General features: G+C 36.2%; 1 protein-coding gene across 1 annotated transcript in view; it reads left to right on the top strand.

The window, feature by feature from the left end:
• FYB2 (FYN binding protein 2) overlaps nt 1-18,323 on the top strand; it is a 103,039-nt gene that overhangs the window by 83,376 nt on the left and 1,340 nt on the right. Inside the window, exons 10-17 of the mRNA XM_058680832.1 lie at nt 1,427-1,541; nt 1,628-1,668; nt 4,633-4,693; nt 5,672-5,770; nt 7,894-7,922; nt 9,625-9,685; nt 14,652-14,738; nt 17,128-17,221. Of these exons, the coding sequence (XP_058536815.1) occupies nt 1,427-1,541; nt 1,628-1,668; nt 4,633-4,693; nt 5,672-5,770; nt 7,894-7,922; nt 9,625-9,685; nt 14,652-14,738; nt 17,128-17,221 (587 nt within the window). The remainder of the gene's footprint in view (nt 1-1,426; nt 1,542-1,627; nt 1,669-4,632; nt 4,694-5,671; nt 5,771-7,893; nt 7,923-9,624; nt 9,686-14,651; nt 14,739-17,127; nt 17,222-18,323) is intronic.

Raw genomic sequence — 18,323 nt, 5'->3', positions numbered from 1 at the left:
ACTTGCAATGAGAAAGCAAGAGTTTGTTATGGAACACAACATGTTTAGACATCCAAATGGAAATGGTGTGAAGGTTGACAGGGTATCTGTAATTCATGAGTAATGTCTACAGCGAGATGTAAATTTGAGAGTCATCTGTGATCAAAATGAAGCTGTAAATTTACATTTGCTTCAGCCAAAAAGAAAGATTAAAAATTGTTTTGTTTTTTCAAATGCTTCAAACTAAGACTTAAACAACTGTTTGTTTAGCATGTCCATTTTATGCTGGAGAAATTTACTCTCAATTTCTCTAGAGAGTGCAAGGCCTTATACCTCTGGGAACAGACATTCAGGGAGAGAGTTTCAAACCTACATCTTAAGTGATTTCTTGTTAAAGGATACAACACTATTTTTCACTCACCTACTAGTACCATATAATTGCTTATTGTTTACTTCTCTGGTATATTACCTCTTAGTTGTAATCAATAATTCTTGTTGGAAAGCAGTTTTCATCTGTGTCCTAAAAATATTAACAATGCCAACTGATAAAGAAGAAACAGCTTTATAGTTATGATGAGTTTATGAAATAAGCCAACACTTGCATTTAGTAGCCTAACTACCTGTGCAGAGAAGCCTTATGCATTTTAAGCCTAGTACATGATCTTCTGTCTAATTCCAACATTATCTGATAATACATATTAACATGTGCTCAACCTATCCAAGAATGTTAGCTTTAAGCAAAAAATGCCATATAACTAGGTAAGGTCATCTAGAAAGAAGCCCTAAGCGTGGACCTTAGACAGCGTCAAAATTTGAGGTCAGAGATTAAAAGCGGAGCCATCAAACAGTTACTGCTTTATCAGGGAAACGGCACAGATTGTATAAATGTATTTAATCTTTTTCACAATAACATAATAATGTATGCGATCTTAAAATTTTTAATTCTGTATATTTTTTCTTTTTATTTGAAAGGGAGAGAGAATAAAATATTGATCTTTTATCTGCAAGGTGTACTCCCCGAATGGACCCTCAACATCCAGGGCTGAAATAAGGCAAAGCCACAAGCCTGGAACTCAGTCTAGGTCTCCATCGAGGATGGAGCTGCTTCCCAGGGCATACATTAGCAGAAGGTTGGACTGAAGATGGAAGTAAGAGCAAAATCAGGCACTCTGGAAAGTCTTCGAAGTAGCAGCATAACGACTGGCCTAACAGCCACCCCAGAGTACATGTTATTGTCTTTGTCCCCAAATCCTTCAGGCTTCACAACTAAGGCTCTGAAAAATACTGCAGGTTGCGTGAGGATTACCAGCAGCAGGATGATATTTTAGTTTTTGCTCATGTCATCTGCCTTTTCCTGTTTCCACGTCCATGCCACAGATGTGTGTAAAATGCGTTTATACAGAAGCTGACAGATGATCTCCAGGGAGGGTCTGTGCTTTCCTTCCAGGTGGCTATGTGCATGCTGTGGAGCTGGCTACGGAACCTCCAGAGCCAGGGGTCTTTTTGACAAGTCCCATTGCAGAGGACACGTATGATGATGTCGAGTGCTCCAGAGGAGAACGGTAAGGCCCTTGCTGCAAGATGAACATGTTCATGTCCAGGAGGTCTACCAGGTTAATAATGGGTCTGTGTATCTTCTTTCCCATAGACCAAAATCAGGCTTTTCTAAATCCTTCAGTTCAGATATGGGTAAGTACATGAATACATTTCTGAGCATGTCAGCAGGAATTACAGAGTGGGTGTGTGGCTGAGGAGTGATGTCATTTATTATACATATGTTTGATGCTGGAATGTATGGTTGGCATGATGGTGAGATGAAAAAGTGGTACCATGATATGTGCAAACAAAACTCTTAGAATCTGAAGACAAGGACATTCACATGGTAAGGAACACTTTCCTGGTCAAGCACTTCCTTGGCAATCTCTTCATAGTGCAAGTCTGATGACAGGACTGTTCTCAAACTGCTTGATTTTGGATGGGTGTTTGGCATAATGCACTACATGCCTCTTGGAAAGCCTGAGTCCCATGTGAGAATGCCTGGGCTCTAGTCTCCACTCCCCCTCACAGCCGGCTTTCTACCACTGCACACCCTGGATGGCAGCAGACAATAACCGAAGTGGTCAAGTCCCTGGTACTTTGGGAGACAGGAATTGAGATTTGGGTTTCTGGCAATTGCAAGAATGGGCAACCTCTCTGTATGTATCTCTTGGTCTCTGACTTTAAATAAATAAAAATAACTATATTCGTATAAGTAAAAATAGTGAAAAGCATATAAATAAAAGCCTTAAAGTAAATAAAAATAATTTAAAGTATATATAAAATACTGCTTGACCTTCACATTGAGGGCCTGAATCGCACTGCCCTCAGTCTTCATCTTGGAGAGTCAGTTCTGCTGACCTTCCAGCTTCTGCAATCTGCCAGGCTCCTGTGCAGGTACCTCCATGTAGAAATTCCTGGAATGTTCTTTCCTCCCCCAGGCCCCTTGCCAACTGGCATGGTTACTCTTTGTCTTGATATCAGCTTGATTATTATCGCATCAGGGAATACAATCTCATGGTGCATGGACTTGTATTTCACAGCTCTCGTTGATGTGATTCTTCAATGAATATCTATCGCCCATCCACACTGTTAGCTCCTTTATGCATGCATGTGTCTCTAGTCGCTCTAAACTGTTACCACCTTTTCTCTCCAGTCATTAACATAATGCCAGGCACATGTGAAACATTAAAAATATTTAATGTATGAATAAAAGACACTATATACAATGTATGACAGGGAGACACTGGTAAAAAGATAACACAATTTCAGTTACACAAGAGGAATAAGTTGAGGGGATCTATTATAAAACGTGTGATTACAGTTGGTAACAATGAGTTGTACACATGAAAATTGCTGAGACAGTAGACTTTTATATAACAGATTTTTAATTTATTTGAAGGTCCTAGTTACAGAGAAGGAAAAACAGAGATCTTCCATGTGCTGGTTCACCTCCCCAAATGGCAAAATGGCACCTGGCTGGGCCATGGGGAAACAAGGAGAACAAGAGCTTCCTACGGGTCTCCCATGTGGGTAACAGGTCCCAAGCACTTGGGTCATCTTCTGCTTTTGCAGGTCTATTACTTCGGCTGGTGCCCCTAGAGGATATTGATGCTGCAGGCAGCAGCTAAACTCACTATGCCATAGTATGGGTACCTAGATGGTTTAGAAGAAATTTTCTGTAATGATTTTATCACCTTTTAAATAACAATTCATTTTTATTTGAAAGGAGGAAGAGGGAAAAGAGAAAGAGGAAGAGATACCTGCTGGTTCACTCGCTGAGAGTCTCAGTAACTAGAGTTTAGCCACAGGTCAAAAACTCAATCACTCAATCTGGATCTCTCATGTGGTTGGTAGGACTCAATGACTTGAGCCATATTCTGATACTGCCCAGGAAGCTGTAACTAGAAGTGGAGCCAGTACTTGAATTATTGTACTGATATTGGGAGCGAGCATCTCAAGTATGATTTTAACCACTGTGTCAAATACATACCCCTATCTTGAAGGTTCTTCTAAAAAAAAAAAAACACCATTTGTGATAACATGTTTGCAATAACATGTTGAGTCATTCACAATTAGGTATAATTGTCAAAGCTTCATGTAATACATTATAAATATATATATAATTTTGTCAATTAATAACAAAACATCTTTTAAAAAAAAGACAAAGTAATGAAAAGGGGCTATCAAATATTGTTCAGATTAGTTTTGTCCCTCCTATAAATCCTCACCTTGCACATACCAGAATTCCATATAAGCACTGGTTCATATCCCAGATGTTCCACTTCCCATTCAGCTCCCTGCTTGTGGCCTGGGAATACAGTAAAGGATGGCCTAAGCCTTGGGACCCTGTGCCCACATGGAAGACCTGGAAGAGACTCCTGGTTTCTGGCACTGGATCGGCTCAGCTCCAGTCATTGAAGCCACTTGGAAAGTGAACCATTGAACCGAAGATCTTTTTCTCTGTCTCTCTTCTCTCTGTAAATATGTCTTTCTGATAAACATAAACAAATATTTTTTAAAATCCCAGAATTTAATATAGAGGAATACCTTGGAGATAATTAACCAATATTTTAAGGCACAGAAATTAAGTGAATGTTCTAATATTTTTATGTTGTTAGATCAAGTTTAATCCAAAGTTACTTTCATTAGATTCTGTCACCAGGGTGAAATGAAAGCATAGCTCTGTGTGTTAAGCTCATGTGCTGGGCTGAACAGAGCTGACTGTAACAGGAAGGATTATTTGAGATGCAGCTGGTTTTCCATTGTTTTCAGCATTCAGAACAAGGTCTAATGTTTCATAGATCCTGGCTGATATGTACTAAATATAGCAAAAAGAAAGGATGGGGAAAACACTGTATTGATAAATCAACTTTTTTTGACTAAATCATCAGTTTTGATGCTACGAGTTAGAAGTGATAGTTAATTTTCAGATGTATATCGCTTTATAATGGTTTAATTATTTTTATTGTACTCTTGTGGAAATGTGCATAAATTTCAGTAAAAATGACTTCAAAGAATAAAAAGTCAAGATGCTAGTGCCTAGTAGGTAAATAGTGTTGTTAAATATCAGGCTTATCTGTTGTATTTTAATAATTAAAATCATTTTTATTTCAGAAGAAAATAATAAAATATATGAAGATATCTACAAAACAAATGACAACAGCTCAACTATAGAGTGAGTTTCTTCCTTGAATTTCCAGCTTATGGTGTTTCTTGTTAGTCCATAAAATCAAGCTTTGAGAATGACTGACTCTCTTACCCCATTTACCATCCCTTAGGGAAGACTTACATAACAGTGGTGATAAGCTATTGCAATACTATCTGGTGATATATAGGATGCTTGGGATTATGTACAATCATAAGCTATAAATTTTAAATTACACTGCTTTCTCATTTGCAAAAATAGCCATTTCCCGGGAAAGAGGACTTTGATATTGTGTTAGGACATAATGAGAAAAGAGAAGTAAGTGCCAATAAAACTTGTTTCAATTCTGCAGTTGCTTTTCCAAGAGCAAATCAATGGCTATTACTTAGCTATGCCTTTGCATGACTGAGAGCTGGACATTAATGTCTAGCAATTCATTATTTAAAGGATAATATTTGTTCTAATGGCTATATTTGTAAGTTTAATTACTAAGAATACAAGATGAAAAGGAAGAAGGCAAAGGTCAAAAGCAGGATATTTAAAGGATAAAGGGAAAGGGACATCCCGGACAGGACATGCTAGGTGGGATCATACGTCACTGCCTCTTGCTTCCTCTAAAATGAAATCTAGAAGCATCTTAATTGTCATCTGGGAAGCAAATGTAATGACCATTGCTCTATCAGTCAGTAAGTTGAAATGCAGTATGCTGAATTTCATGAGCCAGGAATTCCTATACTATATGTCTAAACGTTTGTAAACTCTGTTTCCCTGGATTATCTTCTCTAAAGGACTTTGTTCCATCAAGTCTGCAAAAGTAGAGAATAACTTGGGTGGATGAAAGTTTGTACTGACAGTTACTGGCATTAGAGATGACTGCTATGTGAGACCTTGTAGCATGCCCTAAAGAAGAAAACTCTAGCTGTTGGCACGTTAACACAGCAGCTTTCTAGCTATAGGATATAGGTACTACCCAGTACCACATGATTCATAGTTTGTGATTCCTCTTAGTTTAGATGGAAAAGAAACACTTAAAAGACTGCAGCACTTCTTTCAGAAAGAAAAGAAAAGATTTAAGGTGAAGAAAGTCAAGACAAAGGAAAACATAAGGTAAAAAGTCTCTTTGCTCTTTTGCTAGCAGGGAAGTAACAAAGCCAACCCAGTAGACACACAGTTTGGTATTCTTTATCCAACTCTCAGAAACAGTGAAGAGGGTACTAGAATTGAAACCCAAGCCTTTGATTATTGCCTACCTCTTCCTTGCAAATTTCTGAATGAATCACATTCAAAGATACTATTGAGAAAGTAGCACATAGCTTTTGCAAAATAATAATAAGGAAAAAGCTGTAAATAAAGGTTAAAAGGAATGTTTTCACCAAAGTCCAGAGCAGAGACTGTTCTCTTCATCCTTGGCATCAATGACATCTGTTTACATAACTAAACATGGCATGATCGATTATTTCCCTGAGTGCTTTCTTATTCCTTCAAGTCCATTGTTATCTCCTAGAAAAGCAGTGATGTGCAGGGAAGGGAGATAAGTTACACTGCCAGAGATTTCTTATATCTCAAAGTCTTGGATTTGGACATGACCCTCCATACAGATAATCTAGGTTATCTTCCAGTCTGGGCAGCTCCAAATTTGCCAGCAGTTTGAAGATGCCAGGCTCCCAGGTTCTGAATTGCAATTTAAGTTCTCATATTATTCGGAGTGGAATTGTGAATAAATTGTTTACTTTTTTGCACGCAAAGGTCCTACTTTCTTCCTGCATACAATGAAATAGAACTTCCAGTCTCCTTTAGAATTCTCTCTTTGATATGCAGCAACAGGTCAACATTTTGTGAGAGCAGGATTTTGAGACATAATTAACACTCAATTAAGATCTGTTGAATGGATAGTCATCTAGCAGAAGGAGATTATGTCAGATGTTGTTTGTGGCCTCCATTTAAATATTTAAACTGGAGCTACCACTACCTGGACCCAAGGATAATGAGAGCAAAGGAACTAGTATTAAGAAAGCCTTCCCCAAATCAGAGCTCCTACAGCAGCTATGTTTACATGCTAACCAGGCATTCTGTTAAGGAACTCCCAGTATTTATGTTCAGTACTTAAATTGTTGTGATCCTTACAACAATCCACTGAGTTATAAATTTGTTTCTCCATTTCACGGGTGAAAACAAAAGTTATGCCTTGAAAATGTATATGACTTCCAAAGTCACATAACAGCCAAACAGCAACACCGAGGGTCAGAGTCAGCTGTGTCTGAATGCAATGACCTATGTTTCCTCTTTGCCACCTCCATGCCATGCTGCTGGCAGCATCTAGTATGGTCCTACAGACAGAATCAGTAGGGATCTTTATGCTGCATGCCTGTCCCAGGCACATCCACTGAGGTCAGCTTATCCAGTCCTTGCAGTAAGATAGGCACGGATGTTCGTTTGAAGAAGAAACTATGGCTACCTAAGTGTTCAGATTGTCCCCCCCAGTGCTGTTCCTGTGTGCATTCCTTTATTATGCTCCTTTCACTGGCATGCTTTAGTGTTGATCTCCCTCACTGAACTTCAAACTACTGCCGGACAAAAAATGTAGGACATTTCATAAATTGGCACATGGGCCTGGTCCATGGTGAGGACTTCAGAATACATGTAGGGCAGAATTGAGAATAAATTCTTCAATCAATTTAAATGCTTAAAATGCATGGGTGTTCTCCTGATACATCTGATCCTTCTGTGTGATCTCTTTAACTGTGAAATTTGAAAGGGACCAAACAATCTTGCTAAATCAAATGTCTTATCACTCTTGGCAGCCTGCTGCCTTGCATTTCTGTCTGACAGAATTCTCCCTTTAAGCCAAACTTTGGCTTACGTAATCAAGGCAGAGAGCAGTGTCTGTGGAGAGTTGTCATTAAGATATCATTAGGTTGTTCTCTCTTGCCAGTCACATCCATTCAGATGACGTCTTGGAAGCTTAGCAGGCAGGATTCTATGCGTGAGGACCACACTGCACCGGCACTGTGAGGTTGTACAGTTAGGAAGTGGGGTACAGGAAGTTAGTGAGGATGAATTTAGAAGGCTTGGGCTTTCTAATCAGGATGAAGCTGCAGAAGTTTGCACTACCTCTTTGCCTAGAAGCACCTGCATTAGAACACCACTTCATCAATATGTTATTTGAGATGTATCAGCTCCCTTTTCTCAACATGGCTGACCTTTTTTGTGTGTGTTTTATCAATCAGCAGTGCATTTTCCATTTCGCTGCCTAATTTAGGTAAGTGATACTTATTGTTGACCAAAAGTAATCAACAATGGTACATTCAAGAGCAGGGAAAGGGAGTGATAATGCTTGCTTCACGTCTACATTTAGTGACAAGTGGAGCATCGAAAGCAAAGATGATATTGTACACAACAGTACTTCTGACTTAGGAAAGATGTGAGACATTTCTGAAGCACCTACAATATAGCAGGCCATGAGGTAGATGTTTGCCTCTAAAAATTTTGGAGAAAAAGATGTCACCCCTTTTAAGGTTGCTCCAGTACTTACATTCATTCACAACTGATTCGAATTTGTGCTTAAATCTGACCATGCAACTTGTACATTTTTGTACAATCCCTCGTATGTATATAAAACTTTGATTCCCCTATCACCCTAATTAAATCATAAGTTGAACATGATCATATTGCACAGACTATACTACTTAAGTCAACGATAGGTCATCATAATATTGTTTGCTTTGTCAATAAGATGGTAGTGCAGAAGTTGGCACGAACCTGACCATAGTATGCTTTTAACACATGCTTAGAAAGTTGAATTTTTCAGAAAGGAGGGACATGTGGTTTGTTGGTTTTTGCTTGGATTCTAGTGACATGATGACTTTGGTTTCATTCTGCTTGACAATTCAAATGTAGATTCAAAACATGAATTGCTGAACTCATTAAAGATTGTATATATATACACACATACATACATACGTATGGTAAAATGACAGATCTCCCAACATATCTTTGGTCTGTGTTTAAAAAGAAATCACCTAGAATAGTAACATATTTTTCAGCTTGACAAATAACCAAAAAAAAAAATATATTGCTGCACTCCTAATCTTACATCATGATTGGAGTTTAAACATAGGTACACTAAAAATAATTGTAAAATATTACCTTCAGACAGTGTTTAAGGTACATGTGAAATCTAAATAAATTCTGATCCAGACTTGGGTTCTGTCCCTAAGATACCTCATTATGTATCAACAACTATGTCAAGCATTTCAGGTAAATGGAAACTGAACATGTAGTTTCTCCTATATTTAACATATTAAATAAAATAATGGATAATTACAGCTATTTGAATAATAATTAGGAATAATTATTTCAGAAGCTCTCAAACTTGTTTAAATGAAAAGGAATTTTCTGTAGACTGTTAAAGAATAAATATATCCTTACATGAAAATATCTAATTAATATTACCATAATAAGCAAGATTAAATATTATGCAGTATTACTAAAGAGCAGTTACCAACAGTTTACAATAAAAGATTATAGAAAAAAATTCAGCATCAATGTTTTATCAGATGGATTTTTTCCCCTGGGATTTATGAAATGACTTATTTCTATTCTAGCAGTATAACATCTTTTACCAGATCTAGAATGGTGGGAGCCTAATCTAAAAACAGTTCTAGCATCGTATTTTTCTGATACTCTTCATGAAATCAAATTGAAAGTCAAATTGATACAAATACAAATACATTTCTGAGATACAAGTACACCTATTTTTTTTTAAGTTTCTTTGTTAAATTTCTTCCCCAAGTGTTGAATTTTTCCTCTTTGAGCTATCCACTGTATCTGTATTCTGTAACCAAATTTTAATAAGCTTGAGGATGCATCTGGAAAATTAGATAATTATGTATAATTTGAAAACTAAAAACACTATAAAACGTACCTGGTAATAAACTGTTTTGATCCTATTTTGACTCTAGAGTTTAGATCTCAGGAAGTTATTATCTATGATGACGTGGACGTGAGTGAAAAAGAGACAAAGTAAGTCAATTTACCCTGCTAATTCCCTCTGCTGGTAACCCAATCTTTTCCTGATGCTTTGTAAAACATAGTCAGAAAGCCATTCTTTGCTCTTAAAATTGTATGTATGTAATACAGGAAATTTTTCCCTTTATAAACTTTCTAAAACACAAACAAAATAGAAAGCTGTGTCTCTGCATGCTTGGAGAAGGAATGAAAAATGAATTTGAGCTGTCTCCTTCACTCAAAAGCGAGAAGGAATAGCACAGATGACTTAACCACGGTAGGCATCCCAAAAGACACTGGCATTTTGGGGGCTCTGGTTGTGTGACTTATGTTTTTTTGTTTTTACAGCTTAAATATTTTATTTTCAAATAGGTGTATAAATATATTGTGTGAAATTAGAAAGATATTATATTAATTTTCTAGCATTGCTATAATTAGGCACATCCGAATCTACTAGAGTCACTTCCATTTTTCTTAATTTTTTTATTTATTATTCTTAATTCATTAATTACATTGTATTATGTGACACACTTTCATAGGTACTTGGATTCTCCCCAACCCTCCCCAAACCCTCCCACCATGGTGGATTCCTCCACCTTGTTGCATAACCACAGTTCAAGTTCAGTTGAGATTCCCCCATTGCAAGCATATACCAAACATAGGGTCCAGCATCTTATTGTCCAGTCAAGTTCAACGGCTTCTTAGGTATACCCTCTCTGGTCTGAAGACAGAGCCAGCAGAGTATCATCCTGATCAATTAAAAGCTCCAACATACTATCAGCAAAAATTTACATCATTATGGAATTAATTGACATAGTAATGAGTAACCAATATGGTAAAAGTAAATGCGAGTTCTTAACCACCTTCTGTGACCACCTCATTGATATTTCAATCTAAAAACTTTAAATCTTTGCCTTTTATGTTTAATCCTTAGATCTATCTGGTGACTAATATTTATAGAGAAGTAGAGATACAGCTACATTTTCTCCCACATGGATAAATGTCCTTGTGTGATTTATGAGTAGTCCCTTACTGTTCCCATTGATCTGTAGTACGATCGTTGTATTATCATGTTTCCATACATATGAAGGTCTATTTTCAGGATCTCTGCTCTAACCAATAGTAACTTCTGCCTTAACTTCTCTCTTATGGTCTAAGAGAGTAGCTGATAACAGTACCTCTACACATCTGAGAAGTGATGGATGTATTTATTTGTGTAATACAAGGATCAGTATATGTCTTTTAAATAGAATATTGTTAATTCTCTTGTTCAAACATTATCTATATTTATAAATTTTAGATACTTTCTCCATCAATAACTAAAATGAGTGGAAGTCTCACGTAAAAATGGCAGATCAGAGGTTCTATTTTTCTTTTGCTTTTTATGCTGATGTTCTTTTATTAATTGCAAAGAAAATTAAAACTAACTTCTCTAGATGTAGGAATGCTGTAGCTATCTCTAACCCTATTACTATCAATAAAATAGAGCAATAATAATAGCTTTTACTGTGGGTTGGTCAGTATCTTACTCTTTCAATTTGTATTCATTAAATCTTCACACCAATTTTGCAAGATAGATACTATCAGAATTATACAATTTTATAGGCAACAGATTAAGACATAGAAGTTAAGTTACTTATTGAAATTCACACTGCTAGGAAATGGTAGAATTTGTATTCGAATCCAAGGGACTGGACTTACAGTTCATTCTGTTTACTACACACTGTATCTCCTAGTGATATTATCTGTATTAAAGTCAAACTTTCCTGATATTGATGTACCTTCTGCACCTTTCCTTTAGTTAATATGTCTCCTGTATAAATTTTTAAGCCTTCAACTTTTCTATTCATTCTCATTCATCAGGTCTTGTTTAGGCAGCCTATAAGGTGAAAATTGTATTTTTACACCTATATATAGATGTGCATATATATATAATTTTAATATATTTACATATAAGTATATATACTTTTATGCATAATTTTTAAATTGTTTTTAAAATTTACTTATTTATGTCTATGATGTTTTTAAGAAATCCAGTGTGACAGTCTGCCTAAACTCCTGCCTTGTACTTAACCTTGGTTCAATCTTGCAGATGACTGGGTGCTGATCATAGCATTTTCCCTCAAGGCACACTTGTATACTGCTCATAATTGCCTACTGCTCAGTGTTCTGATTTCAGTTGATATGGAAGAGCTGTCCCAGTACTACAGACAGCTCTTACTCTCACTGTAGAAATGTGTTAAGACATAGCACAGTATGAATCTTCATACAGGTACTAGTCATCTGTTAAAACAGTGTTACAATCAATCAGGTGAGAAATGATGAAAATGTATTCTAGTGTAATGCAACAAATGAAGAACTTCAGGGGTTTTTGTTAAATTGTGAGATATTCTCTGATAGGAATCATACCCTCATCATCTCTATTACCTTGCTGCTAATACGTTATTTAAGGCATGGCAGACTTGTAAGGAATATTTTATGAGTATTTTGTGAAAATATTGTACCTTCCAAATCACATAGCCCCATAAAAGTCTAACACGTTTCTTTTTCATGGGATAGTGAAAAATTTCTAGACTTTGTCTTCAGAGCAATAAATTATGAAAGGCATTTGGAATATTGACAGAAAGTAGCAGAAGCCAGAATCAGAGGGAAAAGACAATATTTGAGACAATGTGGTGTGGCTAGTTTGCTTATTATATTTTATTGAATATCAGGTTGAGCAATTGTCTAAAAAACTCTGGATTAAATTATCTCAAGATGAGTCCGTCCTATGTTTTTCATTTTATCTTATCCAGAAAGAAAAGGAAAAATAAGAATTCCAAGAAGGATACAGTAATAGCTTCAGTCTCTAGCAGAATGTACCCATGGAATCTATCATATGTCATCTTTGAACCACACGGCAGTGACACATACCCATCATGCTAGAACTCTGTTTAGATCCCTAGAAAGGCTAGAACAGACAGAGAAGCCAAGAATTGGCCATGATGTTCACATGGCTTACATAGGTATAAATTCATATGAACTTTCATAAAGTTGATAATATATATAAAAATGCTTTTCTTAGTAATTCTGCTTCAAGTAATTAGCTCTAATGAAAACATTAAAAGATACTGGAAATGTATAAACAAAAATATCTATCTCATTAGAATTTTTTTAGAAAAAGATATTCAAAATAATCTAAATATCCAAATATACAGTGATTATTTAAATGTGTTACTCAATATCACCAGTTAAATATACACAGATACTTTAAAATGTTCACAGAAAAAAATGGAATTAAATATATTGGTTTATTTTGCTATAAAATGATTTTGAAGTCTGTACATATGACGAGTGTTCAAACATTTCATAGAAAATGCATACCAGAAAATGTTATGCATGCATTTCAGAGGATTTGTAGGAAAATAATCACATTTTCCATAAACTTTCTTAAGTACCCTCATATATTAAATATATAGTCAGCAGTTATCAGTAACAGAAAAATGTTTACATGATAATAAATGAAAAAAATAGCAGAATACAAAATTATGTGTATAGTATGATCATAACTCATTTTTTAAAGTCCTTGGAAAAATGCTTAGAAGGGAACCTGGAAACTTTTTATAAAGGTTAAATTATGCCATTTTGTATCTTTTCTGTTTTTGTTTCCTCTCTGTCTCTTTAAAGTTATTTAAATACTCAGGATGTACTGATTTATAATTGGTGAAGACAAACTTTCAAGCAAGAATTTGCCCAATTTCTTCCCTTAACAACCATAGCTCCTTTCAAATTAGTTCATGTATATGTCACTCCTGAACTCACTATACACCTAGCCCTGGGTTACACTTGTGACTGATACATGTGCAATATAAATCTGGATCCACCTTCTAGGAACTTGAAGTGGAAAGCGTAAACTTGTGGCTGTGGAATAGCTAGAAAGGAAGTAATTGCCAAGCTCCTCATGCTAGGCTTCCAAGGCAACAGAAGTTGAGAAGAGATGAATTAGAGATCTTTAGACAATTCCTATAAGACTTCTTTAAAACTCCTCACTAATTTAATCTTTAGTAGTAATTCAATGCTGATTCCTTAACATTTCATGGTCTGTTTGTGACCACATGATAGCTCTTCAGACATATATCCATGTTTGTCCTGTGAAGAACTGGTAAGGTATAGAGACAAACATACAGCACAGACATCCAGCTGATTCCAGAGGAAGGCCTTTTTTCCCCTCATATTAATGGTGGACAACTCAATGTCTTTGCCTTGCCATTAAAGATGTTTTCAAGCAGCAGGGAAGGTGAGAGATCATAGATTTGGATTCAGACACACATGTACTCAATGTTACTATTTCTGTAACCATGATAACTTATCTGGCTTCTGATCATCCAGTTCCTTCTTTGTAAAAATTTTACAAATGACTAAAGAAGTGTTGTTGTACTTATGAAAACCGGATCAATTAACTTATGTAAAATGACTAGCAGAAGACCTGACATACAGGAACTCTGAAAGTATGGGTTCTTTCTGCAATAGCCTTTTCCTTCCCTGCATCCTTTGGTGCCAGAATCAGTAATGCCAGTTTGGTTGGCTTAGTTTGTTTCAAGGTGAAGTTTAGTGTTATTATTGGAGCATTAGAGGGAAAAACAGGAAGATTCAGAAAGAGATGAAGTTTGCTTGTAATAGGTTGATCTCAAGCTTCTGATTTCAAATTTGAATTCCAATAGATCAGGGTCAGCAACCTGTGGCATGCATTTCTAATGTTGCCTGCTGCCTGCCCTTGTAAATCAAGTTGCAATGGTTGAGTTGAATATTCACCAAAGAGATGATTAGCTGGCAAATATTAAAATATTTACCATATAGCCTTGCCAAGGATTATCAAAATATATTCTAGAAGACCTTAAATACGCTTTTGATAAAAACGTAACTACCCAGAAACAAATGAATATGCTCTAATTGTTTAAAAGTTGGTACTTAATTAACCTGATCAAAATATTTTTTCCCACAGAGATGAAGATAAACATAAAACGTGGAAGCCCCAATTTTTTATATCAAAGGGGAAAAAAGGGAAAAACAGTGCTGGAGAGTCAGAAAGGTAGGAACACGGGTGTATTTACAATACAGTTTATCTGGTACAATTTATACCTTTGTCAGATCATCAAATCTCATTGTTTGGTTCTTCATCTACAAAATGATAATCTTTGTCTTAGTGCAGGTGTGACGATCAAATGAGACAATAGCGCTAGATTTGCAGTGTCCTGGGTTAAGATGCTTCTTGGTACACCTGCCGCCCATGGTGAACTGCCAGTTTGAGTCCCTTCTCTGCTTCTGATTCAGCTCCTTGCTAATGCACTTGGAACACCAGGAGATGATGGCTAAGAGCTTAAGTTCCTACCTCTCATATCAGAAACCAGGATGGAATTCCTGGCTCCTGGATGTGGCCTAATCTATTGCTGGATGTTGTGATCATTTGGGGAGTGACCCACCAGACAGATCAAATCTCCTTCTCTCCATTTTGCTTCCCTCCTTCTCCTTGTCTCTCCATGTCACTTTGTTTTTCAAATAAGTAGGCCATTATTTAAAAGAGAGAATAAAATGTTGAACACTACAACGGTTACTTTCTTCATCATTCTCCTTGCTCTTGGTAAGTGGGCAATGAGAAAAGACTTCAAGCTAGCCTTTATCATTCAATGGAAAACAGTCTTATTTTGATTTTTTTTTTGTATCGTAAATTGGAGCCTAAGGCACCAATTTTAAGTTTAATGAAACTTTAAGAGAAACTTGTTGTCATAATAGTGAGAATAATTCTCCTGTTGTGCAATATAAACTTGACTATAACTAGTTTCAAAGTTTACAAAACATGTTGTGTGGATTCTCACCCTTCCTGTTGTTGAAGTTCTCAGTTGGCTATTTGGGCAGATGATGTGTTTACCCACTCAGGTGTCACATAATACTCTCTGCTTTGGTCTGCATAACTGCTAAGCTATGGCTCAGAATCTGAGGTGCTTTGTTTAGTTCATGAATAGGAAAAACCCTCTTCTAAGCAGTCACTGGTCTGTGAACACTTTGTGAATACTGCTCTTGAAATCTGCAAAGGTCCCTCCCACTGATTCCCCCCACAAACAGTCATAGGTTCATCTTTCTGCTGTTTAAGTGTATCCTGACATTGCAGGAATGAACGATGGTAGAGAGGGGAGACAATCCTTTATTGCTTTTTAAAATTTCTTACAACAAATTCATAGAGTAGTATTACTTTTTTAAAAAAAGATTTGTTTTCATTTGAAAAGTATATTTAGAGAGAGAGGGAAAGACAGAATTTTGTCCATTAATCAGAGATGATGGTTGTTTCAGAGAGATTGGGGAAGGATAGCCCATTCTGTATAATGACCGAAGCAGATTTATGTGTAATAAAGTCACATGTCTTGGGAAACATATGTATACAGGCTAGAAGGGGAGATCAGGGCACGATTATAAAATATCACTTGTGCACTGCTAGGAATTTAGGCTTTTCCTGAAGGCAGAAGGAAGATGGCAATGTTTTAAGCAAGACAGTAGCAATTTTAAGCTTTAGGAAGATGACCCTGGAGACAGGCATGGAATAGATTCAAGCAAGGAGAGCCAAGAGGAAGGTGGTGTTTCAGGCAAGAAGTTGCAGTAGTCTAGAAGTATAACAGCAGCTATAATCATGGAAAGAAAGAAACATGCAGGAGACCCTTCAGAATAAAACTGACAGGACTTGGAGCTGGTGCACGGGCACCAGTTCAAGTCCTGTCTATTCCACTGTTCATGTGTCTGGGGAAGCAGTGGAAGGTAGCCCAAGTCTTTGGGTCCCCCTCTGGTTTCACAAAAAATGTTAATTTTGCTGATTTACAGAAGCTGCCTATTTATCTTAGATTGTTTAACCCATCTGATTAATACACATTTATAGTAATTGACACATAATAAGTGCACATTTTCATGGGGCTCAGCGTGATATTTCAATACATGTGTACAAGCTGTAATGATCAGATCAGGGTTCCTGACAGCATTTACATTATTTCTTTGTGTTAGAAACATTCAAAATCCTAACAATTTGAAATGTAAATGTAATTATTATATCTCTAATTGTTACTAGCCACTTCCCCTGCTAGGCTCTAAAATATTAGAAGTTATGCATCCTACACTACTGCATTTCCTGAATCCCATGCGTAATCTCTACCATTCATTCCTAAGTTATGTTGCTATCAATAGTACTTTAAAATTATGGGGAAAAGTAATGGATATTTCTTGATTTGTTCAGTTGATTATGCAATATACTGTAGTGGAGATCTATGTATGTGTATGGTATATATATATATACTTACATGTGTATGCATATAGATATAATCATAAATGCATGATCTTATATAAAATTACATACATTTTGAAATGAAATGATTTTGCGGACTTGGAAACTTAAAATTTTGCTAGAGTATACTTATCCCTACCTGCATATTTTTTTTTAGTTTTTTTCCAAGAAATTTCTTCAGAATCAAGAAGCAAAATTTAGAAAAGAACAGAATAGAAAGAGAAGAGAAACTTTTTCGAGAAAAATTTGAGGTATGTTCTGTTCTTAATGTAAAAATTTACAATGTTAACAGCTGGGAACCTCCATGTTTAAAAAGTCTGTATTATATTGCTTAGATCTTTTATGATGTTTCAATGAAAAGCTGAGAATGTATTTTGGCTTTTCCTGATGCATTTCTATACTAACATGCCAATGTGTATGCTATTTCCTCTACCTAAGAAAATGTTTTTAAGATTTCGTTTATATAGCACTAGTCTTTCCCACCTGCTCCAGTTGAAGTGACTCCCTTAGCACATTTTATGTATCTGTGATCCCTGTACTTTGGGTAACACTGATCATCTGTATTACAGCACATGTTTGTATCCTAAGCTAAACTATTATGTTCTCCAGCAGAGTAAAACCGTATCTCATTCTATTTTACCCCTTAGGTCCTGACACTAAAACAGACTCATAGTTTTCAGTGAATGAATGATGGGCTCAATAAAGCAAAGAATGAATCAAGCAGCACAGGAAACTCTTTATGACATGTTATTCTATAGTTCAGGTTCCACAGATCATTTTTTCCATTATTTTAAAGTTCAAATGATCCTTTCTGAATTTATAATTGACAAACCAAGAACTTACTCCTTTTAAATTATATAAAAATTTGATGGGGTAAGCACCATGGCATAATAGACTCAGCCTCTGGTTTCCCATAAGGGTGCCAGTTTGTGTCCCAACTATACTTCCAATCCAGCTCGCTGCTGATGCCATGGGAAAACAGTGGATGATGGCTCAAGTCTTTGGACCCTTGTACCTACACGAGAGAACTGAAAGAAGCTCCAGGTTCCTGGCTTCAGGTGGACCCACGTTCAGCCATTGGAACCATTTAGAGAGTGAACTATTGGATGCAATGCCTCTGTTTCTATCCCCCTTCTCTGTCTGTAAAATCTGCCTGTCAAATAAAAATAATATAAATCTTTTAGAAACTTTTAAAAATAGGTAAAACAGTAAATTATACATAGCCATGATAAAAATATTTCTGTGAGATGTTTAATTTCTGTGCCATGGAAATATGAAAGACTTGTGATGTATTCAAGGGTACTATATAGCTGGATGAGACTTCAAGAAAGGGAACAATAGTATACAAGAAAT

Source organism: Ochotona princeps, chromosome 2 (genome assembly GCF_030435755.1).
Source record: "Ochotona princeps isolate mOchPri1 chromosome 2, mOchPri1.hap1, whole genome shotgun sequence".
Classification (NCBI taxonomy): domain Eukaryota; kingdom Metazoa; phylum Chordata; class Mammalia; order Lagomorpha; family Ochotonidae; genus Ochotona; species Ochotona princeps.
This window is presented reverse-complemented; position numbering and strand designations above follow the sequence as displayed.